We start from the raw sequence: 27,147 nt of genomic DNA on the forward strand, positions 1-27,147 counted from the left end.
CAAAGTCTTGTTGGATGTCAAAGTCAGCTTTATTGTCAAATATGCTAATATGCATTACATACAGTACAGATGAAATGACTGTCCTCTTGGACCCAGCGTGTAAGGCACTTTTAATGACTTTAACAAACATAATAAACACAAAAACAACAATTTGCCAGGGAAGAGAGAGGGGAGCTGCTGCGGGTTCACGCGCCACCATCTTGGCGAAAAAAATAATAATACGAGAAAAAAAAGACACTGAGAGTCATTCATTCTTCAGGACTTTCTGTGCCCTCTTTGTGATGACATGAAGCAGTTCTAAATGAAAGAGGAGAGGATCAAATCATCTGTTTCAGCAGTGGATCAGGGATGTCATGGTGGAATGTCCACGTCTACTACAAGCTAAATGTTGAAAGCAAACACGAAGCCGTAGCATCCATTGATGAAAAAAATCCATTGTCACTGTGACAATAAGGTACAGCACGGAAAGGAAATGAAGTCAAATGTATTGAAATGCACTGCCGTTTTGAGATTTTCCAGTGACAAAGCCTCTTCATTTCTCTTTCTGCACAAAGTTAAACGTTCAGAGTTCAAATACGGACAAGACATTTGGTTTAACTTTTTTTTGGGGGGGGGGGGAGAACCTCACCTTGTCGGTTTCCTCTGCGTCAGTTGAACCTACAAACAAGGATAAAAGACATTGACTTTGAGCGAGTCCACGTTCTTTTTTGTTTGACTATCGCGAGCTGCCTCAATGGTGCAGAGGGAAACTTGGCAAAACATTGGCAAGGAGACCTCACCTCACATGCACATTTTGCCTACCTGAGGGGAGGAAGGTCCAAGAGACCAACGTGATGAGGCCGTAGAGTACCAAGGCCACGCCCAACATCGCCATGGAGTCCTCGATGGAGGCTGAGCTGAAACCTGAGAGGATAAGAGTGTTTTTTGGACGACGTCCCCCCCAAAAAATCTTCATAATCTGGATTTCCACAGGAAATTTACCGATGACTCTGAGGGCCACGCTGGCACGGCGCGTACCCACGGGATGCTTGGCGACACAGGTGAGCTCCCCTCCGCCGCTCAGATGTGGATCAGACGTGTGGAGCTCCAAACGGGTGTCCTGGCCATAGGTGCCGTCCCAGGCCTGCCTGTGACTGGAGAGGCGACCTGGTCCCAACGACCTGGTCTGGCCGGTGGGGCCTTTCCACTCCCAGTTGAACTCCAGGGAATGCGGGGCAAAGCCCGACGCCTTGCAATCGACGCTCAAGGTCTGCCCGGGAGCGGCGGGAGGCAACGAGGACGGGTGGATGGACAGCGAAGGAGGTTCTAGGAGGGTGGGTGGAAGTTCTGTTTCCGTTCATGTCTTGGATGCGGGCCTCGCATGGCCAAGTCAGTGACATCACAGAGTAAACTACCAACAAATGCCAAACGACCCTCTCTGCTGTCCGGCAATACCATGCAGACTAAAGCTCTCACCTGTGATCTCCAGCTGAATGGTAAGCTGCGCCAGAAGGTGCGGCAGGTACACCATACAGATGTACATTCCGGAGTGCTGCACTCGGGTTTCCTGCAGCAGCAGGGAGGCGTTGCCCTTCCGGTGCAACTCCTCAACGTCCAGGAGGACGCCTTCCTCCGGCGACTCAGACAACCGGTCCGATTTTCCGTCATACTCCAGAATTAGTCGGCTTTTGCCTCGGTACTGGTACCGCCACTCCAGGGCAAAACCGGAGCCCCATAGGGGCGAAGCAGGGTTGGCCCAGAACCGGCAGTCCAGCAGCACCGGCTTCCCAAGTCTGGACCGCACCACCAGTGTGCTGGAGCTTACGCTGAGAATCACTAAGGAAGGAAACGGAAAAGCGGGACAACGTCTCCGAGCCACGCCAAACCGCCATCCGTACCGTCCAGCTCGTTGCTTCCGGCGGCCGCACGCATGATGCTGGATGTGCCACTCCGTCCGTCCGAGTCCTGAACGGCCGCAGAAAACCAATCGGCTTCCAGGTACAAAGGGCTGAAACCATTTGTCAGAGTGGCGGCCCAGGTGAGAGTGGAGAATGAGTGCTGGAAGGTGCTGAGCTCACAGCGGGGCTCGCGGGGGGAACCTCGACGTGAGTGGCGGCACAGAGTCGCCGCCGGATCTGACCAAAGGCAGCCATTAACTTTTCTTGACAGTCTCATGACGTCATACAAACGCAGGCTAAATGGCCGCTCATCCTTTCGTTCGAGTGACAACACAAAACGAGGTCACTCAAGGTGTTTTCAGAACAGGCGAGTAGCCATTTCGCCGACAAAGTTTCTGATTGAGTGTGCAAACACACCGGTGACAGCATAGATTCTCAGGAAGCTGGGGTCGGCCAAGTCGTCGAGGTTGGCTGCAGGGTGACCTTCTGCCCTGATGTAAAGCAGGGACTTCTCCTGGCTTAGGGGCAGCGGCAGATGGCCTTGAGATGCTTCCTCCTTGAAACGCCAGCACTCCAGCACGGGGCAAGAGTCGATGTTCGAGGCTGTGGAAAGACCATTCAGATCAAGTTGTGCAATTGTGCCTTATCGAGGTGAAATCAAAATGAGATTTGAAAATAATTGCTGAAATTCATTCATCTGTACTTTAAGAAGTTTCAGTTGACTTTTGAGATACGAGTGAGGATTTTGGTAACATTTTTTTACTCACTGGCCCAAATCATCTTCCGTACATCCCATTGCTGCACACGTCCGGCGAAAATGTCAATAGTAATTAAGGAATTCAACAAGGGGACGGGGCACAAAATTCCGCTAAAAACGTTAGCAAAATTAACTTCAAAGCGTCAAAAAGTTTCACATCCGCAATTAGGTCATTAATAAAACCACAACCTCAAATGAAACGTTATTGGGCATCGTTCGGCACATTTTCGCAGATTTCTTTTTTTTTAGGAGAAATTACATTTTAAACCTTTTTCACAATGGCTGACGAGTGTCGTGTCGAATACCGTGGACGAAGTAGCAGAGTAGAAAAACCTGAGAAATGGACCAGAAGTTCGTCGTGGTTGTTCCGCTCATCCCTGCTTCTTCTTTTTTGCATGAAAACGAGACGAGCAGCTCGCAATGTGCCTGTCTTTGATCCGATGTTCCCACTACACTGTACACTGTTCCCACTACACTGTACACTGTACTTTCACTTTGACTCGAAACAAAGTTCACACTGCAACTTTGCAAAAAAAAGGTCAATTGTGTCAATTTACGGCAAATGTGCAAAACAGAAACGAAAACACAATCAAAGCGAACAGAAATAAGTTACCGAGTGAGACTACTACGTTTTTCACATATTTTAATACAGTTCACTCGCGTCTATAACTAGTTTTTAGCATGCTGGCGAAAAATACGACTTATAAACATATACAGCTGCAAAATAATTCTCGCAGTGTTAAATTGGTTTGTTTTGTGGGTGACTGGCGCCTATTCCTCGCTGGGTGGCTGCCGAGCAGTACGATGAGAATTCGTTCCTTCAATGCAAATCAATGGTTATTGGGGACATACAGACAAGGTTTCCCCACCCGCTCATGATAAAGAATATATGCCGACAAGCATTGCGATACTGCCTGTCTACCTGTGTGTGCATGTGTCAAAAAAATAGCGTTCTCATTCACTCCAGGTTTGTTGATACTGTTAAAAACAGCAAGACGATTATATCATCTCACCGGCCTCCATTGCAGTGCTGGGCGCGCATGCGCAGTGCTTTGTATTTACGCAACACGACCGAGCTCGTGAGCTGGCATGTTTTGGGGCGATTTGGACGCTTCTAACACCACCTACTGCACAAATTGGATATTTTACATAATCTTGTTTCGAAGAGGGATGAACAGAAATGACAACGGGTTCAACTGTCGATATTAATGCGGTTAAAAAGAATGCGTCTTGTCACGTGACAAACGCTGGCCAATGGCCGGAGATGTCCTTTTGTTTGGATGACTTTGGCGTTTTTACCCGAAACCGTTGACAGGAATTATTTTCTGAATTTCTACATCGGGGACGCGAAGAGGGCCATTTTCTTCGTTTATCCTCCATCGTCGGAGACCCATGTTGGACGGGGTCATTTGAATTGCATGGCAATCGTTTCCAAGTTTGGCTCAACTGATGGGATTTGGGGTCACGTGATTTCCCTTCCCCCACCCTGACCTAAAGAATGGGAGAAGGGCGGACATGTTGGAGTGAATATGCTGCTTAAAAAAAGTATCGATTTGGATGACCAGAAGATGTTTTCAAGACAACTTTCGCGTATTTTTTGGATTTACCAATCGACACTTGTCTTTATTTTAATCCTTAGGATTGGGGGGTATACTTTTTTTACATCCCATCATTCCAATTTTCAATTTTACCACAAAATGTTCCCCACCACCACAATGCTTCGGTTTTTTTGTGTTGCATTGATTTTGTGGTGTTATGTGCATGTTTCGGTCACATTGTTAGTCGTCTGTAACCTTGGGCGCATGTGATTGGCTAACCGTTGACACGTTGGACGAAATTGTTGTCGGAGCGATTAGTTTTCTTGCATGTGGGCATTGTTTTCTGATGTTTCGGCTAGATTTCACTTGATCTATCTTAAACCGGGTTGTACTTTTGGTGACGTAACGCGTTTAGCAATATGGCCATTGTTTTACCGGGCGTAAAAGAAATTGGCAGCCATTTGCAAATTAAAGTCGTTCGAAGCCGGCGACTAAACTGCTGCGTCATGCTGTTGTTCCGGTTGCCCGGCATGCAGTCATTGAACGCGTCTACTTTATGATAAAAGCGAATTATATCGCCACATTTTCTTTTTATGATGTAATGTGATGTCGTTATCTCAGTTTTTGTCTTTCAGTTGAGGCAAACCACGGTTGTCTATGTCGTTTCGGTTCGTTTGTCACTCGTAGTGTGGAATTCGACGCATCGTTCTCAAAGCTTGTTCGAATTCCCGAGTTCAATTTGGTCATTTAAATCGTCGTCGTTCTTAAAGATGGCGACCGGTGCCCCTTTACGACTGATCTTCTGGTAAGTCGGGAGAAGGCTGGACTGGCAGTGGTTGGGCGCCGCGGCTCGACCAATCCGTTTGTAGATAACGCGCACAGAAAGCCCGCGTTAAATACGCAGTGGCCAATCATCGCCTTTGCTTTGTTGACGTTAACATAATGGCGGACCTTCAGCGCGGTGTCGCTTTCAACGTCCTTGCGCGCACGTAATCGCGAAGAAGGAAAACGCGATTTGGGGCCACAAAGCGTGAATCACGAGATTCTCTTTACATAAAAGGACGTGCTTTGAAGCCTTTGTTTCTACTCAAGGCCGAAGCCGCAGTTTCGGGGTGCGGCGAGGTTGCCTTGCAACGCAAAGAGCCAATCGTAATTTAGCGGGCGGGGCGTTTTCAGCAAGGGCGGCCAATAGGGTGACTCGTGGGTTTATAAAGAAGCTGGCGCAGGGAGACCAGCGCCATTTCCACGAAGCAAGAGGAAATTTAGTTGGCGGTTGGAGAGTGCCAATAAAGAAAAGGGGAGGAAAAGGCGAAAGCGGAACAGCACCGGATACTGTCTTGAACATAGCAAAACGCAATCCGGATCCATCCTGATGGATATGGCCGTAAACCCGCTGATTGACAGGTATCTATTAGTAAACTTGCCTTTCAGCTTCCCACCGGATGCAATATTGGACAAAATATCGTCAGCAATTTTCATTTTATTGAGACGAGATGTTGGACTCCGCCGGCCGCTATGTGTGTGTACGCGCGCCGCACCGGAAGGTCCCCCGGAGAAAATCGGGCGCTGGCGGGAAATGTTGACTCTTGACGGACGCCGGTCGCGGAGTCTGCGAGCCGAGACTAAAACGTGTGGAAAGTCTGTTGGGGTTTGGGTGACGCTGGCGACATAGTCGCGGCACTTGTGCTAGCCTTGTTCGTTAGCATTAGCTCCCTGCAATCCTGTTGTACCCGCCCGCCGTTCCTTTGAATCCAACGTAATGAACGCGTTATTATTGATGAAAAGCTGTATCGTGCTCCCTAGTCCAAAGCGCCCGTTATTGACCTATTTCGCCGGGTTGTTTTGTTTGGTGGCGGTTTTGTTTCCATCAGGGGGTTGCGAGTTATCGAGGGGGTGATGCTACTTGACCAGCGCCGGCCTGTTTTGTGTGATTTGTTACCCCGGTTACGGTGCCCAATGTCACTTCAAAGTAAAATAGTTTACTTTGAAATTTATTTTGTCCCCCTGTCACCAATATATATTTTTTTTCAAGAAAAATTTCAAGTCTAACATCCCATCTTTTAACCGTTGCATAGTGCCATGACTTGTGAATCCACAGACGTGATGACAAATATTTATTAGCAAGAAAGCTGCCATTTTTTGTTTTGGTTGTTGTGACCAGGAGCTCAATGATTTGGTCTTCCAGTATGTTTACCTCCATGTTGTACTTTGAAAACAAAGTCATAATAAAGCATTAATTGTCAAATGTTTCCAAAGGCTCTATCATTCAAAAATTCGTGACTACTACCAGATTTGGGGATATTGTCAAATATTCTAGCCCCTGCTTCACTCATTGAAGCACCCCTAAAAAGTTGTGAAACGTGATTACCCCCACCCCCAGTGATGCAAAATAACATTGCTGGGTGTAATTACATGCTGCTGTTGACAGGGTAGGTGTTTATAAACAATATCCGCTGATTCAAACCCCCCAGCTCCTTGTATTTTCAAACCTGCCAGCGGGGGCGGTGGATAATGTTTTTTTTTGGGGGGGGGGGGGGGGGGGCACATTGCAGGTCAAAGCATCACTTCCTGCAACAAGATAACTGCCACACACACAAAAAGCCAACAATTGATAAATCAATCGTGTATCAAAGATTGACACTTTCTTTTGGAAATGGGCGTACAAGAGTGTGATGTAAGAGGGGGGGTGGATGTGATGTTTGGTCAGAATTACTCAGCAGTGCGAATTTTGCAGACTCACCATTGGTTCTCTGAGTGACGTCCTGTCCCAGTTGCGTTTTCAGGCAGAGAATGAAATCCCTTGTTGCTAAGATGGCCTTTGATGGACTTTTAAGATGGCTAAGATGGACTTTGCTCTCCGCAGCTCCCATGGCGGGCTCGACGTCGGCCTCATGGGGATCACGGCCCTGGAGCAGAGTTCGGGCGCGGCCGGGAAACGAATCCGCAAGCCGTCGCTGCTCTACGAAGGCTTTGAGAGCCCGGGGATGCCCCCCCTGAGCCAGGCCATCGGCCCGGCGCAGTCCCTGGTGAAAGACCCTGGGGGGCGGGGGAAGATGACAAACCAGCTGCAGTTCCTGCAGAAGGTTTTGCTAAAGTCGTTGTGGCGCCACCACTTTGCTTGGCCCTTCCACGAGCCGGTGGATGCCGTCAAGCTTAACCTGCCCGTGAGTATGCGCCGCGATGCCGTCGGTGGGTGGTCTCAGGAAAGCTCGCCTCCAAGCGCCCTTCTTGAAGCACCTGCATCGGGGGGGTCGTGACAAGAGTCCATGTATAGCCTTGTTAGTCTTGCGGTGGAGAAATTGACATTTTACAGCAGCAAAGTGAGGAAAGGAGAGGAAGAAGTAGAGAAACAAAATACAGGAGCCTGCTGTAAAGGCAAACACTCTTAAAAGAACAAAAAAAAAAAACAATGTGCCACAACACAGACAGTCATTCACTCTTAAGCACTTTCTGCACCTTTTTTGTTGTATGAAGCAGTTCGAGATGAAAGAGTAGAGGATCAAGGCGTCCTTTTCACCCGTGGATCAGGGCTGTCCGAGTGAAATGCGCACGTCTGCTACAAGCTAAATGTTGAAAGCAAGCACCAAGCTGTAGCATCCATTGCCCAAAAGAGACTGGCATACCATGTAAATCCGCTTCAATTCCATGCCGCGACCATGCCACATACACATTGGCGCTCTGTGCTGATTGGGGGCTCCTCAAGCCACACATCCATCCAGCCACAGACTGTCCAACAGCACCGACCTTTGACCTTTCAGCTGAACAAAGCGCAGCTTGTGAAGATGCTGCCCATTACCGCCGCAAAAAAAAGCAAAATGGCCCCCGAGGTGTCCAGCCATGACACTCAAATGGCACCGAAATCCCTTCCAAATCAAAAACGGTGCTGGCATATCCGCGCTGCAGAAAAGGCGCAAGCGCTCAGCACAGTCTCCTTGATGAATGTCGTGGCCAAAAATGCTGAAAAACAATCGGTATCCGTTCCACATGACGCAAAACAACACAAAGTGACAAAAGAAAACACTAAAACAAGCAAGGCTCGCTGCTGACGGCCGCCCACTCGGGCGCCATCTTGGACTTGTTGTTGACGCCCATTGTTTGTTTAGGACTATCACAAGATCATCAAGATCCCAATGGACTTGGGCACCATTAAGAGGAGGCTGGAGAGCAACTTCTACTACAGCGCCAGTGAATGCATGCAGGACTTTAACACCATGTTCACCAACTGCTACATTTACAACAAGGTAGGACAAGATGGGGGAAGGGGGCAGTTCCACCGCTGACCCCCGAAATGCGCTCCTCCCGTAGCCGTCTGATGACATCGTCCTGATGGCCCAGTCGCTGGAGAAAGCATTTCTCCAGAAGGTGGCTCAGATGCCCCCCGAGGAGGTGGACCTGAGCCCGCCCCCGCCTCGCAGCAGACCCATCAAAGTGGGAAAGCGGGGCAGAGGAAGTGCGGGTGAGCGGCCAGCAACAAAGATAATAATAATACATTTAATTTGTAAGCGCCTTTCAAAACTCTCAAGGCCACTTTACAGTCACTGGATTAATTTTTCTGTGGGTGAGCAGCGGCAGCCACACGCGCCAGCGTTCACCGAACCCGAAAGAAATTCAAATAGATAGAAAGCGAGCCGGCTAGCTGTTAGATAGCCAGCTAGCTATCTAGCCAATAGATAGCTAATAGATAGCCAGCTAGCTAGCTATCTAGCTAGCAGGCCATCTGTTGACTATCTAGCTAGCTAGCTGGATAGATAGCCAACAGATGGCCTGCTAGCTAGATAGCTAATAATAATTATACATTTCATTTGTAAGCGACTTTCAAAACTCTCAAGGTCACTTTACAGTCACTGGATCAGTTTTTCTGCGGGTGAGCAGCGGCAGCCACACGCGTCAGCGTTCACTAAACCCGGAAGTAACTCAAATAAATAGACAGCGAGCCGGCTAGCTATTAGATAGCCAGCTAGCTATCTAGCTAATAGATACCCAGCTAACCAGCCAGCTAGCTAAAAGATAATAGATAGCTAGCTAGCTGGATAGATAGCTAACCTATTTAAAATGCATTTTCTGTAGCTCTCGTTTGTATTTATAATTGTATTTTATTTATTGCATTGTATTTGTGATTATATTTTATTTATTATAGTACCTATGCTTGTCTGTGACTGTAAAGTGTACTTGAGAGCTTTGAAAGGTGCTTAAAATGTAATGTATTATTATTATTATTATTATTATTATTATTATAACAGATAGCTAGCTAGATAGCTAATAGATAAAATCATGTTGGGAAGAAGCACGAGGGAGGGGTTGTCCTTTGGAAATGAGCTGAGCTTTCATTCACCCCCCACCCCAAATGCTAACCGCTTGTCTCTGTTGGGCAGTCGCCGGCGGGGTGACCACGGCTCACCAGGTGCCCGCTGTCTCCCAGTCTGTGTACTCGCCCGGCACCCCTGACCCTCCCGAAAGCATCCTGTCCGCCCTCCCGCAGACCATCATGGCCAGGAGTCTGGCCCTCCCCCTTCCCAATGAGCACACTCTTCCCTCAATGACCGGCCCCCCTCCCACTCAGCCGACGACCAAGGTGAGGCTCTCGTCGGGGGGGGGGTGGCATTGTAATGCACGAAACGATGCAAAAGTGCCATTTTGTGTTGGCGCCAGAAAAAAGGCGTGAAGAGGAAAGCGGACACCACCACGCCCACCACGGTCGCCATGCCCCTCATGGGCCCCGTGGCCGTGGGGGGCTTGGGTCTGGGCAGGGGGGGCTGCGACTCGCCGCTCACCCTGGCGGCTCTCGGAGTGGAGCACGACGGCGGCCTGGCCCTGAGCCAGACCCTGGGCCTGGGTCAGGCCCTGGGCCTCAACGCGGATCCCGATCACGGCCAAGCGGCGCCGGGGGGCAAAGCGCCGGCGGTCTTCAGGAGGGGAGTTAGCGGCCGTCCCATCAAGCCCCCAAAGAAAGACCTGCCCGACTCCATCCTGCCTACGCCAGGGCGGCGCAGCAAGCTGACGCCGCAGCTGCGCTACTGCAGCGGCGTCCTGAAGGAGCTCCTGTCCAAGAAACACGCCGCCTACGCGTGGCCCTTCTACAAACCTGTCGACGCCTCCTTGCTCGGCCTTCACGACTACCACGAAATCATCAAGCAGCCCATGGACCTCAGCACCGTCAAGGTAGGCCAACCCCGCCTGCCACCGGCCCAAGCCCCGCCCCCAAAAAATGGCAGCCATGCCGACCCGTCTTGCGTCCCACAGAGGAAGATGGACAGCCGAGAGTATGCGCAGGCGCAGCAGTTTTCGGCCGACATCAGACTGATGTTCTCAAACTGCTACAAGTACAACCCCCCCGATCATGACGTGGTGACAATGGCAAGAAAGCTTCAGGTAAGCCAGGCGGGGAAGTGACCCGACCCCGGTGACCCACGGTGACCTTTTGACCTTCGTTCAGGACGTTTTCGAGTTCTGCTTTGCCAAGATGCCTGACGAGCAGCCGGCGCCCCCCAGCTCCTCGTCTTCGTCCTCGTCTTCGTCCTCGTCGTCCTCCGAGAGCGAACTGAGCAGCGGGGAGAGCGAGAGCGAGAGCAGCCTCAGCTCCGACTCGGAGGAGGAGCGAGCCAACCGCCTCGCTGAGCTTCAGGAGCAGGTAGAGCGTCTGTGAAAGCGAGGCCCCACCCCCAACCGGCATTTTCTGAGTCGCTTGCCTGCCCCCCCCTCAGTTGAAAGCCGTCCACGAGCAGCTCACGGCGCTCTCTCAGGGCCCCATCGTGAAACCCAAGAAGAAGAAGGAAAAGAGGGACAAGAAGAAGAAGAGGAGGAAAGGTGACAAGCACCCAAAGATGGAAGAAGAACTGCTCTCCATCCGGCCCCCTAAGCCCCCCAAGTTGGCAAAAACCTCCAAGGCCAAGAGCAACAAGGCGTCCGGAAGCTTGATGCCCCTCAAGAAGAGCCAGAGCAAGAAAAACAACAAGAGCAAGTGAGTGCTGACACCTGCCGGCCGGCGGTGGTACTGCACCGCAACCATTTAACACTTGCTGCTCTTTTTTTTTTTGTTTTCTCCTCTGCGTCAGGTCCAAAAAGGGAGGGGTGATGTTCAGCGTGCCGCCGGTCCTCGCGGACCCCCTCGTGCACCATTTTGACTCTGACGAGGAGGAAGAGACGGCGCCCATGTCCTACGACGAGAAGCGGCAGCTCAGCCTGGACATCAACAAGCTGCCCGGCGAGAAGCTGGGCCGCGTGGTTTACATCATCCAGTCGCGGGAGCCGTCCCTGCGCGACACCAACCCGGAGGAGATCGAGATTGATTTCGAGACGCTCAAGCCGTCCACGCTGCGCGAGCTGGAGCGCTACGTCATGACGTGTTTGCGCAAGAAGCCGCGCAAGCCTTACGGTGAGGCGGCAATCGCGCACCGACGACGACCCGCCCGCCGTCTAACCCTTCCCTTCCCTTCAAAGCCATCAAGAACAGCGCCGGAAAGTCGCGGGAGGAACTGGCGCTGGAGAAACAACTGGAGCTGGAGAGAAGGCTGATGGACGTCAGCGGACAGCTAAACTCTGGCAAGAAGCCGGCCAAAGCCAAGCGTAAGTCGCCTTTCCCGACGGCGGCCCCCATCCTGGATCAAATCAACTTCCCCCATTTGCATTGGGAAAAACAAGATTCAGCTCACCGTGGGTTTTTTTCTCGTCTCTCCTCCTTTTGCAGTGGACAAACCCTCGGCAGAGTCGAGCACTCAGCCGTCGCGCCTCAGCGCCAGCAGCTCCTCTTCGGACTCGTCCTCATCTTCCACGTCCTCGTCCTCCTCCGACACCAGCGAGTCCGACTCTGGCTGAGAAACAAGCCTTTCGGATAGTGTTTTTTTTTTTTTGGTTAGTTATTTTTTTTGCGGGTCGTTTCCCGATGAGCCCTCCCGCAGCGCCACTCCACAACCAACTGACTGGACCGGAACCGTCGGCACCTTCTTTGGGCCATGCGAGGAAGCTTTTTCTGCGTCTGGGACGGCCGCGCTCGGGAAGTTTCATCGGGCGGGGAAGATGCGTGGCATGTGTTGGCTGTGAGTCAGAGTCTCCTTCTTGACATGATTTCCCTTCTTGCTGTTCTGGCAGTCTTGACGGCCTGTGTCAACGTTCTGTACAGTTTTTCTTTTATAAAGAAGCATTTTACTTCTTCCCTTTGTGGGAACCCACAAGCGTTTGTTGCTAAGGGGCTTTTCAAAAGTGTTTAAAACGCAGATGTGCGTGTGTGTCCATGCGTGTGCAGCCTGCTGAAGTTCTCCACAGTTTTGACGCAGGCGTTGGAAAGTGGGCAGGCGTGGCGCTCCACCCGTGTGACAAAGTTGTTTTTTTTTTTTTCCAAAGCGGTGTTTTGGTTTTTTTCCCCTCTTTTCCGGCGATTGCGTCTTACGACCAGTTTTGACGCAGGCCTTGGAAAGTGGGCGTGGCCTTCCACCTGTGTGATATTTGGCGAACTCAAAGTTCATTTTTCCTACCGCCTTTTTTTTTCTCCACTTTTCCAGTTTCTCTACACTCGATTGCGTCTTGTGACCAGTTTTGACGCAGGTGTTGGAAAGTGGGCGTGGTGCTCCTTTTGGTTGAGTCAAAGTTGATTTTTCCTACCGGTGTTTTGTTTATTTTCCCCCACTTTTCCGGTATTTCTGTACACTTGATTGCTTCTTGTGACCAATTTGCCAATAAAAACAAAAGCAGTGTGGACATCTGTGTTGGCACCCCGACCCCTCAATCAAGCAGTTTTCCCCATGGTCACTTTATAACAGTTCACTAAGGAATGTGTTTTCAGGGGGGGGCACTAGTGAAATTGTTAGTAATAATATACAGTAAAGTCTCGTTATATCGATATTCAAGGGAGTCCGAAAAAATATCGATATAACCGGGACTATCGATATATCCGACCCTGTTTGCATGTAATTTTCTCCGTGCGTGCATAGAAATAGTATCGATATAACCGGGACTATCGATATATCCGATATCGATATAACGAGACTTTACTGTAGTTTAATAACATATATAGTAATAATAGTTTGGAATGGTAGTTCCATTAACAGTAATTTTGGTCGCCATTTCCATAAAATGATGGCATCAAAGAAATGTTATCCTATGAGCTGTTTTATCTTAAACTGAAGAGGTCGGTCAAATACAGAATTGCAAAAAAAAAATCACCAAATATTTGGATGGTGAAATGACATTTTTCCAGACCAAAATTAACACATAAGTGAATTGGCGTAATTTCAAATATATGGCAAACCCGATAGAAAAATGGAAACAAGCGATGGGGGCTGCGTTCGGTCTGAACTGGATACTTTTTTCCACGGCGACCAAGAATCTGACGTTCAAAGTGGTCAAATTGACTAGATCTCGCCAAGTCATTTTCATCGATACTCCACCGCGGCGTTTTGACGCCATCTAACGTCCAACCGAGGAAACTACAAAAATACACCACAAAAAAAGCAACATGGCGACCCCCGGGCGACTGATATCAAGGTTGGCGTTGGTAACGGGTAAAGGAATTTCGCCAAGTGGCATTTAGCATATGCGTTGACAGTTTGACGTTGTTTTTGCAACGGGGGGTTCATTTGTGTGGTTTTAAATCGCATTCAAAAGTTTCCAATTCATCGCTAAACGCGAGACACCGCAGCAAACCTGCTCTTTTAAATTAATTCGCGTGCGGTCATTTAAGTGAGCTCATTAAACTCTATTACGCCGCAAAATAAGACATTCAAATACGGATTACAACTCTGCGAGGCTTGGCAGCCTCTCTCATTTGCAGAAAGCAACAGAATTCAACTTTCGTCTGCCTTTACGTCAACTCCAAACAAGTCCAACCTTCCACTGCAATATGTGATTTACATTCATTAGCGTTCATAAAAAAACAGTCGGCAAAACATGTACTCAACGAACGTGCTTACCGGGTTTGTCGACAAACTCCAGCGTCGCCTTTGGCCAGCTGTGTTGAGTTGAGTCGATTCGCTCTTGATGCCTCTCAAGAAGCAGCAAAAAAAGTCATTTTCTGTCTTGGGAAAAAGCCAGCCACCTCCAAAAATCCATTTGAACTCGATACGTTCACCTTGAAAAGCATTTTTTTACAATGGCGTGCGTGCAATATTCGTCGTCACCTGTACCTGGGCCTCCAATATACCCGGAGTTTTGACCAACCAAACGAAGAAATGAAAATGAAGCTGTAAGCTGATTGGTTTCAACAAAAACAACGACAAAAAATACATCGGATATTATTTTCTCGATTTATTTTAACAGTCCGAACAACATCGATTTGTGTGCATGCATGTACGTGAGTGTGAAAGAGAGACGTCGCAATCTTATTTAATTCCCAAGGGAATGCGTGGTATCTAAAATGTGATTGGATAATCAAACCCAAGCAACTGGAAGCTGCTTGAGGAAAATCAATTTGAGAAAATTTGTCAATAGTCAATACTTGAATTTCACGCAGAAGGAATTCCCGTTTGTAGCGCATCAGCAAGAACACAAATGACTGACCGATTTTCACTCGGTGGCGGGTGAGTGGAGTCTGTCCCAGCAGTCTTTGTGTGTGTGTGGGGGGGGGGGGGGGGGGGGGGGCACCCTGGATTGGTCCACGTTGATAAACAAGGGCACAAACGTTTGCTTCACTCAGGCGGCGGCAGCGGCATCGGTCGCGCCGTTTGCCAGCGCTTAGCCTCCGAAGGCGCCTCGGTCGTCGTGGCTGACCTCAACGAGGCGTCGTCCAACCGGACGCTGCAAAGCCTGGCGGGTGACCTCCAGGGTCAGGCCCACATGGCGACGGCGGTGGACGTGGCGTCAAAAGACAGCGTCAAGGCGCTGCTCACGAGCATCCAAGTTTGGGCTTCATTTGACATTCTTGACCCCGATTCGGTCCGAATCGGTTTAAGAAAAAGGCTGACAAAGCCCCTCCCCCCCCATTCATCCCCACAGGCTTGCTACTTCCAGCCGCCATCGGTGTGCGTGAACGCAGCGGGCGTCACCCTGGACAACTTCCTGCTGGACATGGACGAGGATGACTTTGACGAGGTGGTCCGGGTCAACCTGAAAGTAAGATGGCCGCCGGGTGGCGTTCGCTGGCCCTCCCCTGGTCCTCAGAGGTCCTCCTCATCTCCCTCAGGGCTCCTTTTTGGTCATCCAGGCGGTGGCTCGGGCTCTGGTGGCCTGTGGCGCCACAAAAGGCTCCCTCATCACCGTGGGCAGCATTGTGGGCAAGGTGCGCCTCCACCCCCACCACATTAAGCATCCCGATGCCCCCAATGCAATGCAAGAGGTGGTAAAAATCAAAGCCGGTTGGCTTGATCTTGTCCCGGCGGATTTATTCCCCAGGTGGGGAACATCGGACAGGTCAATTACGCCGCGTCAAAAGCTGGAGTGGAAGGGGTCACCAGGACGGCCGCCAAGGAGCTCGCTCGGTGAGCAGAGGAGCGCACGTCGCCGGGCGACATCCACGACGCAATGTTGGATGATGCTGCCCTTTCAGGTTTGGGATTCGGTGCAACTGCGTTCTGCCAGGATTCATATCCACCCCCATGACGGACGCGGTGCCCGACAAAGTGATCGACAAGGTAAAAGCACCCACTTCGAACTTCTACGCCACATCTCGTGATTAGTTTGACTTTGAAATTTGTATCGGTCGACTTCTTTGGACTCGATGGAAAGCAGGGAAGGGATGAACAACACATTTTACCTTCCGTGTGTCTTGAAAATCAACCCCAGGATGCCGAAAATCATAATCTGCCGTAAAAAAAAAAGTAACAACTTCACGTTTTCTAAAAATTGACAACGGGCCTCCACTCCAGTGCCAGTTTTTTTTTGTCATTTTCACTTCAATTCCAGGACCCACTTTTAGGACTACATAAACATTGACTGCAGCGTGAGAAAACTTAGACCACAGGTGTCAAAGTCAAAGCCCGGGGGCCAAATCCGGCCCGCCACATTATTTTATTCGGCCCGCGAAAGCAAATCAATCTTGTGAAATTCCATGATGTGTGCTAAAATCCGAACCAAAATGTCAGATTTTTGGATGTCAACCACAATAATAGTCATTATTCTTGACTTCGGATTTGAAAACTAGTTATTCATTAATTTATTGTGCGAATATGTGGAGGGGATTAAACATTCTAAATTCATCCCAAATTCATAACGGCCCTCGAGAGGAAACCATAACTACAATGTGGCCCTTGGCAAAAAATGACTTTGACACCACTGACTTAGACTCGAGATTCTTTCATCAGAAAAAAAATAGTTAATTCCTAAATGATATGGCTCTGGAGTTATATGAGCTTGAAATGGGGGCAGCTCTACATAAAGCAAATGCTGACCCCTCGTGGAAGGGAAAACCACTGCCAGAGGTCTGACCAGCACTTTATCGGCAATCCCCACAAGAAAAACCAAAATTCGTGAATGGCGCTCGTGGTCATACTTTTCAATTCAGGAATGGCAGTGAATGAGTTACAAACCGTCTCGAGTGGGTGTCGAGAATCGACTTCATCCAGTCTAAGCTCAACCCTGGGATGTCCCATACCAAGCCCATTCCGGTATCGGTGTGTTACTTATATCGCCACCTGGTGGCCGTCAGAAATAATGCAGTTTGGAGGCAAAGCGTTTTCAAATGCAAATTTGCTTCATCGTCACTCGGGGACAAAAAAAAAAAACATCGTGTGCCTGAACTGCTGTTTGTAATCAGTCATTTTAATGCGGCGTTGCCGGTTGTTTTTGTGTCAGATGAAGGCTCTGATTCCGCTGGGGAGGATGGGCCAAGCGGCAGGTCATTTCCACAAACGTATCCTTATATTGCAGCATACAGGTGCTACCTTGAATTGTCGCTTTAATTTGGTCTGTGCCGGAGTTTGCGCCAACCCCCGGCCCCCAAATTTAAGCCAAGGAAGCCCTGGATTGTTTGGGAACCGGATTGAGTTTGTCACGTGGTCTCCCGTCTTGTAGAGGTCGCTGACGTGTGCGCCTTCTTGGCTTCGGACGATGCTCGTTACGTCACGGGGGCCACGCTGGAAGTGACGGGTATGATACCTCACTTAGAGCCACCACGCCGTTTTTTTTCCCCCGCCCAACTCATGTGCGGCATTCTTTTCCGTCAGGTGGACTTTTTATGGGATAAACCGGAAGGCCGATGAACAACGTGTCTGTGCCTGAAATCAGAGCGCTCAAATTCAAGATGTCCGATCGGGTCTTCCGGCTGTTAATTGTGGCCCTTGAAATAAATACATCAAAAACGCCAACACGGTTTCGTGCGGAAATAGATTAATTCGCTCCATTTTTGGCAAAAATAAAGGCAGCGAACATCCCAAGCTGAACATCTATGCACACAAGTGTCAGTCATGACACATCTATCAAAGCAAACTGTTGTATCAGTGGCAAAAAGCAGCGAGTGAGCCAAATGGGTGGAATTGTCATGAATTGTGAACTGAAGCGGTCGGTGACACTCACCCGTGTGTCATCGTTGACAAGAAGACTCCGTTCTCTTGGCTTTTTGGGCTGCCATGTTTCCATGTCCACCCCCAGCATGAGACAAATCCTTCCGTGATATGTTGTTCACACATTTGAAAAAAGGCAAAAAAATTTAAAAAATAAAACAATTAAAGGACAACCGACGTCACTTTTTTTGTTTCCTAATTGACATCAGAAAAATGTTTTATAGCATCTAAAATACCCAAAACACGCACTATGATATTTTTATTCAAATGCAAAACACCAATAAAAATGACTTAAAGTGTCCAAAATCTGCAAAAAATTGAGCTGCGAATTGGGCATTTTCAGAAAGTCCAAGACGTCTTGCATTGCTAGTGAATCACAACAATGGCTTCAGATTCGGAGAATATGCTTTCTTGTTACACATCCAGTTATGAATATGATTCAAATAGTTCTGTACAAGAAAGCATACATGTTTGCAATCGATGAAAGAATTTATTCCGTGTCATTTTGAGGCATCAGGGGTGGGAAATGTCGCACCCAGGTAGGCAGAAAATGGCGACAGAGGGAATTAGCCCGTTTCCACAGGCTGATAAATTCCTTCCATGGAGCTTCGTCGCCCTCTTCTGGCGGCTTTTTGGTGCAACGCGAGGTTTTCAGACCAAACAAGTACAGCAAAATACATTGACGTGAAGGAAGGACTGCTACAATGTGTCTTTTTTTTCGGTCAGGGGCGTTCCTTCAGTAACGTCACGTACGGACTCGTCACCAACTCAAAAACAAGACTTCCGGAATATTCAGCGCGAGTCTTAAAACGTAAAATATAGCTATATGCGGTGGAAACTTTGTAAAATACGCTCTGTAGAAGTCATTTGAAGCCATTTTACAAATTATGGAAACAACTTGTCCGGAGACATCGGTTGTCCTTTAAGCATCGTAGGCATAAAAACTTGCAAACAAATCACCTGGAAGACAAAAACTACAGCTAACATCCGACTTACGACCGAGTTCCGCTCCGACCAAACAGTCGTAAATCGAAATGGTCGTAAGTCAAAATCCATTCAAATTGTTGAATAGAGACTCAGAGGCTAAATGGCTCGCAAACTCCCGCCCTCTCATCCCATCACACGGTCAATTGCGGTACGGGAGTGAGATGCAGGCTGGCCAGAATTGTCCTACTCGTTGCCGGCCTGCTAGCGCATTGCGGTGTCAGGCGTGTAATTAAAATTTTAAAAAATAGGGTCTGGAGGTCATGGTCATAAGTACGTGTGGTTGTAAGTCAAGCTGGTCGTAAGTCGGATGTTACCTGTATGTGGAGTTTGAAATGATTAACTTGACATCAAGGAGACAAAATGGAAAGGGAGGATGTTGTGGTGACCAACAGTGCCGCCTTGTGGCCAAACCTTGTCATGCAGACGTTGCTCACGATTGGAAGAAAAACAACAGGCACAAAGTTCCGTTTCCAATAGATGATATATTACAGGAATTAAATACTTCGACACATTGTCAAATAATACTTTTCCTATTCAGCACCTTCGTCCCCCCACCCACGATGAAATGTCAATAAAAACAAACGAGCAATTGAAGTCATCCTCTCTGAAGAACATTGTTTTCTTTTTTAATTTTGAGGTTTTCTTGCCCCCCCCCCCCCCCGCCCATTTCCCTGATGCAGTTAAACTCCAAATGGACAGAAATACGATGGAACAAACAAAAACAGAAAAATCCACAAATGGCAGAGAGAGGCTGGGGAGGCCGGAAAGGGAGTTTGCCCCCCCCCCCCCCAACACGTCCCGCCCGCTGCGGTTTCTCGCAACAACGTGAAAGCCAAAAGCAGCCGCAACAGAGGTGGAGAGAAGCACCTTTTAATGCTCACACTGGAACGGATGCGACATTGAACAGCACAGGGCAGTCAGGGAAAGGGGGTAGGTGGGCATACAATCCAGCATAGCCGCAAAATCTTTGGTCCGGTCTCCCGAAGGGTTGGGGGGCGTGCAGAAATAAATACAAATAAAATATAGCACATGCGACGGCAGGAATATTTGGCGCTGCGTTTTTTTTCCTTGAAATGTCAAAGCACCCCGTTGTGTTGTTCAATAAATACAATCGAATGTGGCTCTGTCTGTACAAATGGAGTGTAATGCACATTTTGCCCAGCAGGAGGCGAGATGACACAAGAGGAGACAATGCGAGGCAAATTGGCACAATTAGTACTTTTTTAACTTTTTCTCAGGAAAACAAAGATTTTTATTCAGGGCGGATGGAATTTAGTTGGTAGGATGGAACCCCCCCCCCCCCCCCCCAGCACCCCCCCGTCTCCCAAGGATGCAGAGTGGCAACCAGGGAAGGGCACAAGATGCAATCACGCGAATGAGCAGGAGAACTAGTTCAAAAAATATTTGGTTCTTTATCACGTGGAAGAAGTGAGAGATGGCGTGAAGTAACAGAGGGGATGATGGCAGGGGGGCCAAGGGAGGGGGCCGACGGGGAGGACCAAAGGGCGCCGATAATGTTGTGCCACCAGAAAGAAAGCCCTCCTCCCAGACCTCTTCCGAACTTTTTTTGGGGGGAGGGGATGTCCATTGGTTGTCGGGCAGATGTTGCTTTGTCGGGCAGATGTTGCTTTGCTCATGGCAGCGGCATCCCCATGTGTGTGTGTGCGTGTGCGCGTGTTACATAGCATTTACAAGTTAATTTACACATTACTGAACACGAATGGCTTGTTTGTAGGTGTCTCTAAGTGCGTGTGTGTGTGTTGGATTAGCCTTGGAAGCACACAGGTCCCACTTCAAATCCAAACTGTTGGTTGCTCTCCCCAAAGTCTGCCACTTTGACGTCCAGCAGAGGAAGATGTTCCACCTGCGGCGTGTTGACCTCCAGCACCGTCCTGTCCAAGCCTTTGCGATACTGCACACACAAAAAAGAGTTCATTGCAAAAAAAAAAAACAAACAAACCATATGCTTTCTGGGAAACGATGATAGTTGCTATCCCCGTCTTCGCTCCAAATTTTGTTTGTTGGCATGGAAGCGGCCTCGTGAATTAATTGACTGCCAGACTTTCTTCTTTCATCAGAAAAAAAAGAATTAATTCTTAAATGATATGGATCTGGAGTTATAGGAGCTTGAAATGAGGGTGGCTTTACAAAATACAATCCATATTGATTTCAACATTTAGCTTGCAGTAGACGTGCACATTCCACCCTGACGTCGCTGATCCACTGCTGAAAAGGACGCTTTGATCCTCTCCTCTTTCATCTAGAACTGCTTCATGTCACAAAGCGGGTATTTAGTTTTTTTTTTTTTTACTTCAATATGGCGCCGCCAGAGTGGCTGTCTTTACAGCAGCTCCTGAATTTTGTTTTCTACTTCTTTTTTTCCTTTCCTCTTCCTTTCATAACTTTGCTGCTGTGAAATGTCAATTTCTCCACTGCGGGACAAATAAAGGTACATCCAATCCAATCTAATCGTGCTTGAACAACAGCTGAAGCTATAGCAAAGTGCTAACATGGACAAAAAGGGAAATGCTGCCCCCTTGTGTAAAAGAAAAAACATCACCAAAGGCCATGGCCAGCGCTTTATCGGCACCCAAGCATGAAAAAACAAAACCCGAAGAAATTTGGGAATGGCGCTCCACGTCATATTTTTAATTCCCAAATCAATTTGTGAAAGGCTGTGAATGAGTTAAGGTTTTAGCCGCGAGAGAATACCTCTGCTTTATCTTCTTTAGGATGAGAACTTATAAGCGACATAAAAAATGGAACTCTAAAGTGACTTTGGAAAAAAAAAAACAACAATAACAAGGGTTGGATGGTGTAAATTGGCGACTCACAGAGCATCCGTCTACTAGCGCTTTGATGTACGGGTTGGTGTCGAAGCCCAGTTCCTCATCGTTGGCGCCCTGGAAGCGCAGCGCTCTCTCGTGGTTGTTGTTGGCGCTGTGGTCAGCCCAGGCCACCGAGCGCTGGCAGTGGTAGGTGACGTTTTGCCGCGCCACCACGCTCAGAAGGCGAAGGAACCCCAGCTGGACCACGCCCACCGGCTCGCCGTCGGCGTCCACGTAGGAGAACTGCCAGGAAGGATGCGGGAGGAGGGAGATGTTGAGGACCCCTTGGAAGGCGGCCTTCATGTTGGAAGGGGGACTGACCTTGGCGCCTGTGGAAAACTGGCCGTACCAGGAACCCGGCGTCTCCTTTTCCCATGAGCTCATCTTCACCTGCATCACAAGCGCATCGGGCGAGAAAAATGAGCCATTGCGCCAATAGGAGGAGACGCTGCTTCTGCCACCAATTTGCCAGCACTGTTTTTGATTCGGGCAAAATGTCAGTGCCATTTGACACAGTCTGTGGCTGGACGGATGCATGGCTTGAGGATCCCGCCATGAGAAGAAAAGAGCGTCAGCGCACAGCGCAGATGCATATGTGGAAAAGTTGCGGCTTGGAATTGAAGCGGCTTTACGTGGGATAGGAGATGAGGGACAATCTCTTTTGGTCAATGGATGCTACAGCTTGGTGTTTGTTTTCAGCATTTAGCTTGTAGCAGATGTGCACATTCCTCCACATGACGTCTTTGATCCACTGGTGAAAAGGACGCTTCTCCAATGCAAGATTAAAAAAGGCAAATCAATCCAACCCAATAGTCGTCCAATTTTGTGGATACCTTGCGAATCCCAACCCCAAGTGAACGTGACTACGATGTGTGCCTATGAGGGATGGGACTGACCGTGCTGATGCTCTTGTGGGGATACAGGCACGTCTCACCGCTGGTGAAGTTGCAGAAGACCTTGAATGAATCTCTGGAGCAACCCTGGTTGGGGTCAATCCAGTACTCTCCTTTTTAGGGGAAGGTTTGGGGAATGGATATGAATCACCAGATAGGGTTGGAGCAAAACGAGGTCTTGTGAGAATCTCCTTACCATCCTGGAGCTCAGGTTGGCTGAGGCGGAGATCCTGGCAGGTTCTGGCGGGACTGTCCTGCGTTCCCATTGGGAAGCGCATGGTCTCGATCTCCTGTCGTAGAGAGTTGAGAGAGCCAAAGATCTCCTCCATGCCCTCGCTGGCCACGTAGAACTCGGTGCCGGCCGTGTCGGAGGCGGGCATCTCCGGGTCGAACTCGGGCAGCAGTTGGCTGCCGTCGATGGAGCGCTTGGACTTGGGGCTCCTCTGGATGGGGAGCGGCTGGATGACCTCGCCGGGCGGGCCCTGGGTGGAGGACGAAAGACGGCTCAAGCGGCATTCCTCCTCCAGGTTCAAAATGGGAATATGCCAGAGAATATTACACACAGGAAGTCCTGGCGGTCCCGGAACTCCTTTTTCTCCTTTGGGACCAGATCCTCCCTAAATACAAGTGGAGGAGAACAAAGAGGAGAGAGTCATGAAGAACGGATCCCCTCATTCGTTTCTTCACCAACGTAAAAACACAATACTTACAGAGGCACCCTTGGCTCCTTTGACTCCTTGAGGACCCTGAAGACGACAACAAGTGTGAGAAGATCTCGGTGCAAAATGAGAGGAGGGAACTGACAACGTGTGTGGGGCTGTTGGCGCGCGTGGCACAGTGGTGGAATCTCAGATAGTAATGAAATGCAATTACGGGGGAAAGAGGCGACCAAAATTGATGAGCGCGTTCCAGAAAATCCATCTTAGGTCATCTGTGACTTGACATGACTCCTTCTAGTGACAGTCTCCAAGGTTCAGACCTCAGTTCATAAATCGCAGAACAGCGCTTGCTTTGAGAATTTCAAAGCGGTGAACACGAGGGTAACAAAGAAGAAGAAGAAGCACGACCACTCACAGGATGACCAGGGGGACCAGCCGGGCCGTGGGGTCCGGTGCCACCGGGCATTCCCTGTAAACAGCAGCAGACGAATCATCAGAACTGTCGTCGTCATCAAACCTCACCAATTGCCCTGTCGGACTTACAGTCTCTCCCTTGGGACCGCCGGTCCCATGAGGTCCGGGCAGACCTCGGTCTCCTTTCTCTCCCTGTTCTCCCGGAGGTCCAATCAGACCAAGAAGTCCAGAATGTCCCTTCTCTCCTTTCGCACCAGGGTCTCCTCGTAAACCCAGCAAACCTGGCGGTCCCTGCAGAAGACACCCAGAGGAAGGGCAGCGTTCAATTTAGAGAAGCGAAGAGGGATGATCTTCCCAGAAAAAGAGCAGGACGCTGGGGTCTTACAATAGGTCCGGGTGGTCCCTTTTGTCCGGCGGGGCCGGGAGATCCTTGCTCACCCTAAAATGAATAAACACGGCCATCTTAAGACAAACACCCATAGAAAATCTGCCTTCCCCGATGCACAAATTCCTGTCTTTGACTGACCGCTGATCCCGGAAGACCCCTCAGACCCTCAGTTCCTGGCTTTCCTGGTTTGCCTTGAGGACCGACAGGACCCGTCTTGCCTGGGGGGCCAAGGGCACCCGTGTCACCCTGGACGCAGGGTACAAACACAAATGTCATACATTTTTTCCTCTGCCCTCTCAAGATCTATTTACATCCCAGAATGTCAATGTCTGGAGGATGGACTGACCTTTGTTCCCTTTTCTCCTTGGCGACCTTCAGGTCCTCTTGTTCCAGCAGGACCCTGCAAATGGGCAAACATCATTCAGGACATGACAACAACTTCACGGGAAGCTTCAAGTGGTGATCATACCCTCTTTCCCAGTGGTCCGGGAGGTCCGTTCTCTCCGGGAGGACCAGGAGAGCCCTGCAGCAGGAGAGGAGGATCGACATCAATGAGTTACTGTACTTTAAAAGGCTTTTCGTGACTCATATCTTAAGCTTTGGACGTACAGATTCTCCCTGTTCCCCATCTTCTCCTTGCTCTCCTTTGGCGCCATCTTGTCCCTGAAAAGGGGGAAAAAACAAGTTGTTTGAACTTTCTCTTTGGTTTGCTTCTTTTCATCAAGCAAGCAAATAATCAACAAGAGCCATTTTGGACATCAACCAAGTGGACACTCACTCTGGGTCCAACCTCACCGGCGGGACCAGGATCACCGGGAAAACCAACTGGACCCTAAAATCGCCAGAGTTTCAACGTTTCAAAATGGAGCAAATGACAAAGCACAGGTCAGTGAAAGACTCATACGGGGTTTCCTTTAGGACCGTCATCCCCTGGCCGTCCTCGTCCTCCGGCGGCGCCGGCGGTTCCAGGCTGTCCGGCCTCTCCCTTCTCTCCGCGCTCACCTCGAGGACCCTGAAAACGGGTCAGCACAGCCATTTTGTAAGCATTGTTCCTTGTCCGTCTTCACTTGAAGAACCCACCTTCTTTCCTGGTTCTCCTCCTATGCCGGGTGGTCCGGCCTCTCCAGGCTCTCCCTACGGAGTGACCAGAACAGGTTTTTCACGGTAAATTGAAAAAAAGAAATCAATAAAAAAATCTCATGCACCTTCATAGCACCCAAGTGGGAATTCAACATTTCTCTACCTTCTCTCCAATTGGTCCAGGATTACCCAAACCTCCAGGAGGACCTTGAGGCCCCTAATAAACATGGTCAATTTTCAGTCTGCTATCAGTGTTGTCCATGAACATTTGGTAGTCATTTATTCATATAAGAGCTAAAAACTCACATCAGCACCATTGGGCCCAGCGGGGCCACGGGGTCCTGGGGGACCTGGAGGTCCCTGTGGAGATGTGCATGTTTCAATGTTCAACATTATTCATCGTGTTTGGTTTGACTGAAGTATCTAGTACTCACCAGAGGTCCAACATCTCCGTTCTCTCCTTTCTCTCCTGGTGGTCCAGGCAATCCCTGACGGGCAGAGTTGTCAGATGTATCCAGCTAGCTGACGTCCAAAGACGGCCAAACCTAACCATATCGCTACTGGTTTACCTGCAGTCCGATGGGCCCAGGGGCACCGGGGAATCCTCGGGATCCGTCGTCTCCTTTGGCACCAAAAGGCCCCTGTTGGCCTCTTGGTCCCAGCTCTCCATCGGCACCCTGCAAACCAGAGGAGAAAATAAGCGCCATCGCAACCACCCACAGGACAGGAAAACAGGAAGGAAGTAGGCTACTCACGGCGGGACCGGGTTGTCCGACGGGACCCATCGGCCCAGGTGGGCCAGGAGGACCCTAGGACAGAAGAATGCTGATCAAAAAGCTCTGATCTCAGACATTTCTTTTCTTTTCTTGTGGTTGAAATGGACTTACATGCTCCCCCTTCCCACCCTTGGCTCCCTTCTGTCCATGTTCGCCCACCTCGCCCTGCAATGGCAGCAACATGAGAAGCCACGCAAAAGGCAATCCTCCTTACAAACCACGGGGCTCTCCACTCTGTGCCACTGACCTTGTCTCCATCCTCTCCGGGTCCTCCTGGGGATCCAGCTGGGCCCGGAAGACCCACTGGACCCTGAACGCCATCCCGACCCGCGGGGCCGATCGGGCCTTTTTCACCCTCAGGGACAATAATAACGACATGTGAAAGACACACTCACAGAGTCAACAACGTTCGTCTGAATCTGCAAACACTTACGGGGACACCCTTCTCTCCAGCGTTACCAGGGGGTCCATGTGGGCCTGGTCTACCAGGGGGTCCAACGGGGCCGGCAGTGCCAGCAGCCCCTCTCTCCCCAGGTGATCCCTATAGACAGTTGTACAATTTAACACAGCGCTGGTCAAAATCGTGACATAGAAGTCGCAGGAGAAGGTCGAAATATATTGCCATTTATTGTAAACAGCAAAACACTGTCTCTGTTGTGAAACGTACAGCAGGTCCAGGTGGTCCGGCAGGTCCTTCACTTCCCTTCAATCCTCCGCCGCCCTGAAAGAAACAAGAACAGCGGATTTCAATTTGCTGGACAATGTACGGTGGTGGTATGGCCTGTATGACACTCACCGGGGTCCCGGGAAGTCCTCTCTCTCCAGGGAAGCCTCTCAGTCCAGCCGGGCCATCTTTACCTGGACCTCCCGGGGGGCCTGGGTCTCCCTTTGTGCCTTCCTTGCCAGATGGGCCGGAGAGTCCCTGCTCTCCAGGTGGACCTGGTGGTCCGGGATGGCCACGCTCACCCAAGGGACCGGTCTCTCCAGATGGGCCCTGGAGGAAAATCCTGGTTGTGAAGCACGGATATGGACGCCACAAGTTGTGTCTCAACTCACACGTTTCAACTCACCTGAGGTCCGACGACTCCGGGAGGCCCCGGTGGACCCATCTTTCCTTGGAAGCCCTGAACAGAAGAAATCCAGTGATTGTCTGTTGCCAGGGCCTTATTTTCCCCTCCTAAAATAAATACACAAGTAAGACTTGAACTCACAACTTCTCCTCTCTGTCCAGGGTGTCCGGGCAGTCCGTCCTTTCCTGGTGGTCCCTGTGAAGAAACACACGAAAGCCTTCAGAGCAAGCCGGATATTGCTGGTCTGCCGCCGCGATCCAACGGCCTCACTCACAGGAGGTCCCTTTGGTCCGGGGAAACCGTTAGCTCCCTGAGGTCCGGGCAATCCCCTCTCTCCAAGTGGACCTGGGGGACCGTCACTTCCAGAAGTTCCCTGTGGAGAAATGAAATAAAATAAATGACAAGTGAACAAAAGAACTGCAAGTGTTTGTCTTCAAAATAAAAGGAAATACTGGA

The 27,147-nt window shown here is 49.7% G+C and overlaps 4 protein-coding genes across 8 annotated transcripts in view; 2 read left to right on the top strand and 2 right to left on the bottom strand.

Moving 5' to 3' along the window:
• Positions 1-7: 7 nt before the first annotated feature.
• On the bottom strand, positions 8-3,655 carry tapbp.1 (TAP binding protein (tapasin), tandem duplicate 1). Its single transcript, XM_089022836.1, has 9 exons — positions 3,557-3,655; positions 2,940-3,157; positions 2,295-2,480; positions 1,878-2,114; positions 1,456-1,815; positions 982-1,305; positions 802-903; positions 629-657; positions 8-544 (listed from the first exon to the last, which is right to left on the bottom strand). Exons 2-9 carry the CDS (start codon positions 3,007-3,009, stop codon positions 533-535), a joined length of 1,320 nt encoding a protein of 439 aa, XP_088878962.1. The 5' UTR covers positions 3,010-3,157; positions 3,557-3,655; the 3' UTR covers positions 8-532.
• A 62-nt stretch (positions 3,656-3,717) lies between these two features.
• brd2a (bromodomain containing 2a) lies at positions 3,718-12,670 on the top strand. The gene is made up of 12 exons (XM_089022828.1): positions 3,718-5,576; positions 7,036-7,336; positions 8,276-8,413; positions 8,478-8,628; positions 9,545-9,744; positions 9,822-10,331; positions 10,413-10,541; positions 10,606-10,800; positions 10,874-11,130; positions 11,225-11,544; positions 11,610-11,735; positions 11,857-12,670. The coding sequence occupies exons 1-12, from the start codon at positions 5,545-5,547 to the stop codon at positions 11,982-11,984; spliced, it is 2,487 nt and encodes an 828-aa protein (XP_088878954.1). The 5' UTR covers positions 3,718-5,544; the 3' UTR covers positions 11,985-12,670.
• Positions 12,671-13,577: 907 nt separating this feature from the next.
• hsd17b8 (hydroxysteroid (17-beta) dehydrogenase 8) lies at positions 13,578-19,891 on the top strand. 2 transcript variants are annotated; one of them, XM_089022837.1, is made up of 9 exons: positions 13,578-13,666; positions 14,797-14,999; positions 15,096-15,212; positions 15,283-15,378; positions 15,492-15,577; positions 15,646-15,730; positions 16,890-16,932; positions 17,109-17,183; positions 17,261-19,891. In XM_089022837.1, the coding sequence occupies exons 1-9, from the start codon at positions 13,621-13,623 to the stop codon at positions 17,278-17,280; spliced, it is 771 nt and encodes a 256-aa protein (XP_088878963.1). In that variant the 5' UTR covers positions 13,578-13,620; the 3' UTR covers positions 17,281-19,891. The 2 variants fall into 2 exon arrangements, with proteins under 2 accessions (XP_088878963.1, XP_088878964.1); XM_089022838.1 differs by lacking the exon at positions 16,890-16,932.
• Positions 19,438-27,147, bottom strand: part of col11a2 (collagen, type XI, alpha 2) — a 43,573-nt gene continuing 35,863 nt past the window's right edge. For all 4 annotated transcript variants that reach the window (XM_089022827.1, XM_089022826.1, XM_089022825.1 and 1 more), the window contains 30 exons: positions 26,966-27,064; positions 26,833-26,886; positions 26,692-26,745; positions 26,418-26,615; positions 26,289-26,342; positions 26,055-26,162; positions 25,869-25,976; positions 25,733-25,786; positions 25,601-25,654; positions 25,415-25,522; positions 25,280-25,333; positions 25,152-25,205; positions 25,009-25,062; positions 24,846-24,899; positions 24,670-24,777; positions 24,544-24,597; positions 24,375-24,428; positions 24,235-24,288; positions 24,112-24,165; positions 23,904-24,011; positions 23,763-23,816; positions 23,507-23,668; positions 23,379-23,432; positions 23,015-23,050; positions 22,868-22,921; positions 22,501-22,786; positions 22,308-22,417; positions 21,733-21,801; positions 21,418-21,654; positions 19,438-20,495 (listed from right to left, as the gene is read on the bottom strand). In XM_089022827.1, the coding sequence (XP_088878953.1) occupies positions 20,349-20,495; positions 21,418-21,654; positions 21,733-21,801; positions 22,308-22,417; positions 22,501-22,786; positions 22,868-22,921; positions 23,015-23,050; positions 23,379-23,432; positions 23,507-23,668; positions 23,763-23,816; positions 23,904-24,011; positions 24,112-24,165; positions 24,235-24,288; positions 24,375-24,428; positions 24,544-24,597; positions 24,670-24,777; positions 24,846-24,899; positions 25,009-25,062; positions 25,152-25,205; positions 25,280-25,333; positions 25,415-25,522; positions 25,601-25,654; positions 25,733-25,786; positions 25,869-25,976; positions 26,055-26,162; positions 26,289-26,342; positions 26,418-26,615; positions 26,692-26,745; positions 26,833-26,886; positions 26,966-27,064 (2,748 nt within the window). In that variant the 3' untranslated portion in view covers positions 19,438-20,348. The remainder of the gene's footprint in view (positions 20,496-21,417; positions 21,655-21,732; positions 21,802-22,307; positions 22,418-22,500; positions 22,787-22,867; positions 22,922-23,014; positions 23,051-23,378; positions 23,433-23,506; positions 23,669-23,762; positions 23,817-23,903; positions 24,012-24,111; positions 24,166-24,234; positions 24,289-24,374; positions 24,429-24,543; positions 24,598-24,669; positions 24,778-24,845; positions 24,900-25,008; positions 25,063-25,151; positions 25,206-25,279; positions 25,334-25,414; positions 25,523-25,600; positions 25,655-25,732; positions 25,787-25,868; positions 25,977-26,054; positions 26,163-26,288; positions 26,343-26,417; positions 26,616-26,691; positions 26,746-26,832; positions 26,887-26,965; positions 27,065-27,147) is intronic.

Source organism: Hippocampus bargibanti, linkage group LG20 (genome assembly GCF_051943395.1).
Source record: "Hippocampus bargibanti isolate YZ-2025 linkage group LG20, ASM5194339v1, whole genome shotgun sequence".
In the NCBI taxonomy this organism is placed as follows: Eukaryota; Metazoa; Chordata; class Actinopteri; order Syngnathiformes; family Syngnathidae; genus Hippocampus; species Hippocampus bargibanti.

Bases quoted from the DNA above. Each gene is read 5' to 3' on its own strand.
- tapbp.1 (XM_089022836.1), bottom strand. From the start codon at position 3,009: ATGAGCGGAACAACCACGACGAACTTCTGGTCCATTTCTCAGGTTTTT. The intron at 904-981 runs GTAAATTTCCTG...TTATCCTCTCAG, and splicing joins CGTGGCCCTCAGAGTCATCG to GTTTCAGCTCAGCCTCCATC. The intron at 658-801 runs GTAGGCAAAATG...CCTTGTTTGTAG, and splicing joins TTGGACCTTCCTCCCCTCAG to GTTCAACTGACGCAGAGGAA.
- brd2a (XM_089022828.1), top strand. From the start codon at position 5,545: ATGGATATGGCCGTAAACCCGCTGATTGACAG. The intron at 10,542-10,605 runs GTAAGCCAGGCG...ACCTTCGTTCAG, and splicing joins CAATGGCAAGAAAGCTTCAG to GACGTTTTCGAGTTCTGCTT. The intron at 11,545-11,609 runs GTGAGGCGGCAA...TTCCCTTCAAAG, and splicing joins GAAGCCGCGCAAGCCTTACG to CCATCAAGAACAGCGCCGGA.
- hsd17b8 (XM_089022837.1), top strand. From the start codon at position 13,621: ATGGCGACCCCCGGGCGACTGATATCAAGGTTGGCGTTGGTAACGG. The intron at 15,000-15,095 runs GTTTGGGCTTCA...TCATCCCCACAG, and splicing joins CGCTGCTCACGAGCATCCAA to GCTTGCTACTTCCAGCCGCC. The intron at 15,578-15,645 runs GTGAGCAGAGGA...CTGCCCTTTCAG, and splicing joins GCCGCCAAGGAGCTCGCTCG to GTTTGGGATTCGGTGCAACT.